The sequence below is a fragment of the Eulemur rufifrons genome, chromosome 7, assembly GCF_041146395.1.
Source record: "Eulemur rufifrons isolate Redbay chromosome 7, OSU_ERuf_1, whole genome shotgun sequence".
NCBI classification, from domain to species: domain Eukaryota; kingdom Metazoa; phylum Chordata; class Mammalia; order Primates; family Lemuridae; genus Eulemur; species Eulemur rufifrons.
The window spans coordinates 275,086,512-275,094,511 of record NC_090989.1 but is presented as its reverse complement, the minus strand read 5'-3'; the positions used below and the strand labels follow the sequence as shown (position 1 = coordinate 275,094,511).

Genomic DNA, 8,000 nt, shown 5'->3' with positions numbered 1-8,000 from the left:
GCTCTGCTGTCAGTGGTTTATTTTCTCACTCTCTCCCCTCCTGCTTTCCTTTTTCAATGGCTGGAATATGAATCCAGGAATGCCTTCTTCGCTTGTATTCTTTATAATACGTATTAATCAGGCATGCTGAGCTTGTCTTCAGAAGAAAATATGGATTAACCAGAAATTAGTTGTTTTTAGAGTCAGTTACTTCCAGGAGAACCTGTTGACTGAGGCAGTAGAGCAACTGCTTTTAAGAATTGGTTCAGACATCCCTCCATTCTGCAAATACTTGATGCCTACTAAGTGCTAGACTTCAGGAATGCAAAGATCAGTAAGCTGCTGTCTTAAATACTTATGCCTAGATAGGACACAAATAATTTCAATACAGTTGTGATAAATGCAATAATGAAAGCAGGCAAACAGATTACAGGTTCCCAAGTGGGAGCCAGCTAATTTAAGGGGCAGTTCAGGATGGCTTCAGGAATGATGTTATTTATAAACGGGTTTTTAAAAGATAAGTGGGAAGGAGGTTAGGACATGTTAGAGGATATAGCTGGGCCAAAGTTTTGAGAAGGGTAGAGTGGATTGAGTGAAGCTAACCAGAGGTTGGGGCCAGAGCTTGATGGGGCACTAGCTATGTAATCTCGAATACAGATCGCTATAGTAATCTCTCCTTTCCTCTGTCACTTTTCAAAGTTGTGGGTGGTGCCAATAAAGAGAAGACCCGCCCCGTAATAATTCCTAAAGGCTTTCCTACGGTCCCAGCGGAGGGTATTCTGACAGACGTGCCGTAACCTAACCTCACGCCACGTCTCCAATTCGGATGTTCAGGACGGCTCACGAAAGGGAAATGGCCAGTGCCTAAACTGGGACAGGAGAGACTGGGCTTGCCAGTATTCGGAGGCCTTTCTGTCATTCCAGGTGCGGGGGAAATAAGGAAGGGAGACCGTCTCAAAATGTCCTTCCGGGGCGCCCAGATGGCTCTAGTTAAGAATAAAGCTGGTTGACACCGGATGTGTTTCCTCCCAGGCTAAGTCCATCTTCCGGCCTGGGCCGCCGCTGCCGCGGAAGCCTCCACTCTTAGTTTTCTGAGTCGGTAAGTGAATGCGAAGGTGATTCGGCAGGGGGGGATGCCTGAGGAAGAGGAAGAGAAGGAGGGCTGCTGGGTGCGGACCCGGAGTGGCTAATCTCGTGCTGCAACCACTTGGCCGACAGGGCCTTGGCCCTTGGCAGGCTTGGCTCGGGAAAACCTGTGTGCCGAGCTGGAGGGATATTCGAGGCCACCTGGGATTCGCTTTCAGTTCAACAGATGTTCCCCGAGTTCCTTCGGCTGGTGTGGGCCCCTGTGCTCGGTGCAGGAACACAGATGAATCAGGCACCATCTCGCGGTGCTCAAGGAGCAACGGACACTCCGCGAGACGGGAGGAGGAGTCATATATTAGTCTTATTTGATTTGGGCTTAAAGGAGCCAAATCACTAGCTGGAAAAAGGAACTGGAAGCGCGAGTGTAAGAGATATGGAAAGGTGTGTGTTCGTGTCTTTTCGTCTGGGCAATGATGAAATTTTTAATACTGAAGAAGCTTCGTGTATAAAAAAGAGATTAGAAGGAGATAAAGCTATAAAGGTAGGTTAGGTCTAAATCGTGATGGACCTCATATTATTTACTAAGAACATTAGGCTCTCCTGGAGGTAGAGGAGAGCAATGGAGGGTTTAAAGCAGCAGAGAGGGGATTTTTGTTTTGTTTTTTAAATAACTTTTAAAGGATATTAATTCTGGTGGCGCTCAGGAGGGTAGTTTGAAATATAGGAGAGTATGGTATCAAGGAGACCTGTTGGAAGACATTGCAGTGGTCCAGGTGAACAGGAATGAGGACCTGTTATAGTGATAGGAGTAGGAAGTTTGGAGATTACATTAAGGTTTCTAACTGGGGATATTATGTTAAATCTTTGTGGTAATCACTGCTTGTTACTGGATATCCAAAATTCATAGAGTGTTCTTGACCACAAGCCACACAAATTTAGCCAAAGAGACAAGCATAGAAACTGTTCACTACAATTCAATGTAACATGTGCTGTAACAAAAATGCAAAATGTGCTGTGAGATCATAGAGAAAAGTATTATAATTTTCTCGGTTTTGAGATAGAGGCATAGGGGTACTCTTAATACCCAGATTAGAATTGGAGTCTTCTTTTTCCCAATTCTGGTTTGGGTTTTTTTTGTTCAGTCATTTGTTTTCAGTATTATGACATGGGAAAGCATTCCTTATCCTTACATTAATGTTTGTGTTTTATTTTGCTTAGATTGTGACCATGGCTGCTGAATCTGATGTTCTGCACTTCCAGTTTGAACAACAAGGAGATGTGGTCTTGCAGAAAATGAATCTCTTGAGGCAGCAGAATTTATTTTGTGATGTATCAATTTATATTAATGACACTGAGTTCCAGGGGCACAAGGTGATTTTGGCTGCTTGTTCCACTTTTATGAGAGATCAGTTTTTACTTACACAGTCAAAACATGTCAGAATCACCATTTTGCAGAGTGCAGAAGTTGGCAGGAAATTGTTACTCTCTTGCTATACTGGAGCACTTGAAGTCAAAAGGAAAGAGCTTTTGAAATATTTGACTGCTGCCAGTTATCTTCAGATGGTTCACATTGTGGAAAAGTGCACAGAAGCTTTGTCAAAGTATCTGGAAATAGATCTTTCTATGAAAAACAACAACCAACACACTGACCTGTGTCAATCCTCTGATCCAGATGTTAAGAATGAAGAAGAAAATTCTGATAAAGACTGTGAGATAATTGAAATTTTGGAAGATAGTCCTGTAAACATAGATTTCCATGTTAAAGAAGAGGAAAGCAGTGCTTTACAGTCTACTGTAGAGAGCTTGACATCAGAGAGAAAGGAAATGAAGTCACCAGAGCTGTCTACAGTAGATATAGGTTTTAAAGACAATGAAATTTGTATCCTCCATGTAGAATCTATCAGTACAGCTGGTGTAGAAAATGGGCAGTTTTCACAGCCTTGTACCTCTTCAAAAGCCAGCATGTATTTCTCTGAAACACAGCATTCATTGATCAATTCTACAGTTGAGAGCAGAGTGACAGAAGTTCCTGGGAATCAAAGTCAGGGCATATTTTGTGAGAATGCTGAAGGAAGTTATGGTACAGTGAATGAAATTCAGAATCTGGAGGAAAGTTATTCACTGAGGCACCAGTGCCCCAGGTGTCCTCGAGGTTTTCTTCATGTTGAAAACTATCTACGCCACCTTAAGATGCATAAACTGTTCTTGTGCTTACAGTGTGGGAAAACATTTACACAGAAGAAAAATCTCAACCGGCACATTCGAGGACACATGGGCATACGGCCCTTTCAGTGTACTGTGTGCCTGAAGACATTTACTGCTAAAAGCACTCTTCAGGACCACTTGAACATACACAGTGGGGATCGGCCATACAAATGCCATTGTTGTGATATGGATTTCAAGCACAAGTCTGCTCTCAAAAAGCACTTAACTTCTGTCCATGGCAGAAGCAGTGGTGAAAAACTATCTAGGCCTGATCTCAAAAGGCAAAATCTACTATAATTAGAATCACAGACTTTCTATATAAAACTTATTCTGTTAGGCAAGTCTTTTGTAGATATCAGCATTTGTAATATTGCATTCCCCTCCATCTTTATTTTTGTTCTTGCCTATACATATTCTTTCTGAACATCTAACAGTTCCAAAGTTGTAGCGGCATGATAAAAAGCTGATAGGATCCTGTCTCATCTCATACGTTATATGTAAGTCCCAGTGGTATAACTAGAGAAATAGTGTTCCCGTCTTATACATTCTAGATTCTAGTGATTGAGTATCCAGCAGTATTTGCAGATTCTGATTTTGGAGTCTCTAGATAATTGATTTAACTATAAATTCCAACCATGTAACAACTTCAGTGAATTACGATAATAGGAAGAAAAAATAAATGTGAAAACATTATTACCTGTTACTAGTCACTAGAACAGATAGAACTAAGAATTTTTTTTTTTTTAACTTTTAACCAACTGCTCTTAGATTCTAAAGTAAACACCAAGGTATCTTTTGTTTTAAACTGTAAAAAATCAATTCAGATTCACTTAGGAGTAGCAGAATTTCTTTATATTTGGTTAGTATTCCTTAAAGTATTTTATTTCCAGGTGTTATTAATAGACATACTTTAGAAATGATTAATTGGGCCCAAGTGTCTTGATTTTACTTAATGTAGTTGGATTTAATAATTTTGTGGCCAGAAAAATTATACCATTGGCATCAAGCTGTGAAAAAATTAGTTTTCTTAGAAATTCTAACTTTACCAAAGATATTTGTTCTACTATTTCCTTTTAAAAGTTTCTCTTTATTTTTTAGGGTTAACATACAGTAAAGTTGAAATTTCTTTTTGGTGTATAGTTTTATGAATTTCAACACATGTATAGATTTGTGTACCTCCACTGCAATCAGGATACAGGACAGTTCCATTACATCCCCAATGACTCTTTCATGCTGCCCCTTTGTAGTCAACCCATCCTGGCTCTAAACCCTGACAACAGTTCTCCATCCCTATAATTTTGTCTTTTCTGGAGTGTCATATAAATGGAATCTTATAGTATAATCCTTTTTGAGATGCTTTTTTCACCCAGCGTAAAAGCCTTTGAGGTTCATCCATATTTTGTGTATCAATAGTTCATTCCCTTTTTAATTTTAAATTGACAATATATATTAGTTGTAGCTATCATTGGATAGATAGTTCAAATATAGGTAGTTCTTAATGTAATTAATTAAATTTTTTCATTTTCATTCTTTTTGCGTTGACAAAAATCTTAACCATCCCTAGAGTTTTATTCGGTGTTTCCAGAAAAGTGCCAAAAGCAAAACCATACTTGTGTGATTATTTTAGTGAGAGTAATATTACTATTTCACATTGTGTTCTGAGCCATAGCTTTCTAGTATCCCTGTCTACACATAATACAAAGCTTTTGTGTTTTACTGTCATAACAAAGATTAAAATATATTGCAGGGCAAATCATATTCTCTAAAACACAGGAACTGCTTTTAGTAAAGAAGCCTAACTGGATGCATCTTACTTTCAAGCTGTTCTATTCCTCCCGTACTTACCTTGGCTTTATGTAGAATTTCTACTGTACTTAATTTCTACTGAAGCCCTTCCATATTTTAAAATGTAATAGACTTTGTACCATTTATAAGAATTTTGTGAAGAATCACATGTTCATTGTTATAAATGTTAAATATCCTTTTTGTGATACTTTTGTGGGAAAGATATTCTCCATAGAGTTTTAACTCTGATGGAGACTTTAAAGAATATCCAGATATCATAGTTGATGAGAAAACCAACTTTATAACCCAGGTCACTAGTTAGTGACATTGGGCAAGTCTCCTCTCCTTGAACTTTTTAAAAAATTTATATGTAAAATAACTTTGATCTTGGTCATTTGTAAGATCATTTCCAGGTCTAAAATTCTAATTTTATATTTAATTCTTCCTGACAACAGAGAAGAGGGGAAAGCAAAAGAAGAGAGTTTTGTGTCTTCATGAACTTTGTTATTTGAGTACTCCATTGGAGACAGAATTTTTCTAAAGTATTAATAAATAGTGGGTTTGTTCCCACTGGAAAATATAGCTCAATGCTTAATTTTCTTTCCCACTGGACATAAGATTGGCCATTTGTAGGTGAGAAAGTATTTTCTTTTCAGAAATAGTTTACTTATGATTGAAGTACTTTTCTTATTTTTGCTTCCTAGGATGAAACGGGGGGAGGGGGAAATGTGCATAGAAGGAGAGGGTGAAAATTAGTTATAAACTGATTTTTTAGGAATTGGTATCTACTATCTTGGATGTTTGAAAAACAGTTTGGCTGAAACCATGTTTAAGTTTTATGTGTGCCTTGTAAGATTGTTGTAAAAATTTTTTGTGAGCACTTTGAGATTTTTGCTGGGGGTAGCAGTGTTTTGTGAAAGTGATGGTTATAATTTATATTATTTATTCCTGTTCAGTAGCACAGAGTGATCTCAAAACATTCCTAGGAGAGTATCTGTTTGCATGATGTGTCTGTAAAACTTAATGAAAATGGAATCTTTTTAAAAGTGCAGGTATGACAAAGTAAAGTGTAGAATTTTTTCGTTTAAAATATTCACTTTTAGTTGTTTGTGTTTCTGACAGGACAGAAAAATGCAGTGGTTGAATTCAGCCTCTTACTGCATTTATGTATAAAAGATCTTGAAAAGGTAGTTGTTAGTTTGTTGTAAGAGAAAATCCTTGCCCTTTTTGTGGGATGTAACTATCTTACATGTTTACATAAGAAATAATAAACTGGAGGTGGGAATGGGGAGCTTTGTGTTTTGCCTACATCTGTGAATTTTAAAGGTACAATTTCTCCTGGCTATTCATTTAACCATTAGTCCAGAAAATATTTTCTGAGTCCTTTCAGTACATACCTGTACTAGAATTTAGGTATATAGACAAAAATTCCTGCTCTCTTGAACTTATATTCTAGTGAAGGGAGAGAAACAGTAAACAAGTAAAAATCAATGTATGTCGGATTTTAAAATGGTTTTGGAGAAAAATAAAGCAGGGATAAGCATTGCCAGGGATAGGGATGGGATTATAATTTTAAAAATGGTGATCAAGCCACCTTTGAAAAATGTTATCAGATATATATATATATATATGTATGTGTATAAAATGTGTGAACATTTTTCTTGGATTGGCATATATTTCATAAAGGTAAGAGAATGAAAGGAATAATGATGCATGTAAGAAAAGTTTTTAGCTGGGTGTGGTGGCTCATGCCTGTAATCCCAGCACTTTGGGAAGTTGAAGTGAGAAGATTGCTTGAGCCCAGGAGTTCAGTGCTGCAGTGAGTTATGATAGTGCCACTGCCCTACAGCTTGGGCAACAGAGTGAGATCCTGACTCAAAAAAAAAAAAAAAAAAAATCTTTGATGGGGCTAATAAACCTTTTCCCCAAACCACTGGTCATTTCCTGTCATCCAGGCAGTAATAAGCATATTTTTAAAAACTCATTATAGTTTATAAGCAATGTTTCCATATTTCTTCTAATTCATGGTGGGTTTACTTCCATAGATCTTTTTGTTGGGTATCTGATTTCACATTGGAAAGTGCCTGGAGTTTAATTACAAGTCATGGTCATCTTCTTATCCTGTGTTCTTCAGTTTCTGATCAGTAACAAAGACTACATAGTATCTGCCTTTTAGGGTTACTTTGATAAGTAAATTAAATATAAATAACACTAAAAAAGAACATTGAAATGAATACCAGCTGACAGGATGCAGCACAAAGTAGTTGATAAATGTTAATTCTATACCTATTAACAGTCTGTTTCTTTGTCTATAAAAACAGAATAATTCCTAACTTGCAGTTTACCGTGAAAAATCTTTCAACGAATATTTGAGATTTGATGCCAGAGTTTGTTCTTAAATTTTGATCCTTGCCAGCTTCTGAGGAGCTCAGAGTTTTCTCTTTAAGAAAGAAATATGTGGAAGTGCCTGCCAAATAAATGCTTTCATTTTTGTTTTTTGTTTTTGTTTTTTTTTTTTTTAGTTGGCAGATTACTTGTTACTTATAGGGAGAGATTGAACAATCTGGTCTGCATGTCAATACAGGAGAGTTAAGTAGAATGTGACACAGATGGATCAGTTTCTGCTCAATAGTTATCATGCTTTTCACGATGGGAGTCAGACATTGGTTCAAACCAGTGTCCAGAAAACTGGCTTAAGGTGCAAACAGATGAATGTGCAGGGAGTTTCCCATCAACCCCTTCGGCTTGCCTACTCTGCCTCAAGCACCTCCCACAGTGCTCCGGGGTTCCCCCGTCACGTGATAGGGGTGGATCTGTTCGGTAAAAGGGAAGGAAAGCGCAGTTTAGGTGGTGAGGGCTACTACGCTTCCCCTCCGCCTCCAACTCCCGGGCTTGCGTAATCTCGCGTGAAGTGGGGAGTATCTTCTCGCGATAGCTAGGTCGGG

General features: G+C 37.9%; 1 protein-coding gene across 1 annotated transcript; it reads left to right on the top strand.

Annotated features, from left to right (window-relative positions):
• Positions 1-1,028: 1,028 nt before the first annotated feature.
• Positions 1,029-3,891, top strand: ZBTB6 (zinc finger and BTB domain containing 6). Its single transcript, XM_069474647.1, has 2 exons — positions 1,029-1,078; positions 2,284-3,891. The coding sequence occupies exon 2, from the start codon at positions 2,293-2,295 to the stop codon at positions 3,565-3,567; it is 1,275 nt and encodes a 424-aa protein (XP_069330748.1). The 5' UTR covers positions 1,029-1,078; positions 2,284-2,292; the 3' UTR covers positions 3,568-3,891.
• The last annotated feature ends 4,109 nt before the right edge of the window (positions 3,892-8,000 follow it).

Bases quoted from the DNA above. Each gene is read 5' to 3' on its own strand.
- ZBTB6 (XM_069474647.1), top strand. From the start codon at position 2,293: ATGGCTGCTGAATCTGATGTTCTGCACTTCCAGTTTGAACAACAAGGA.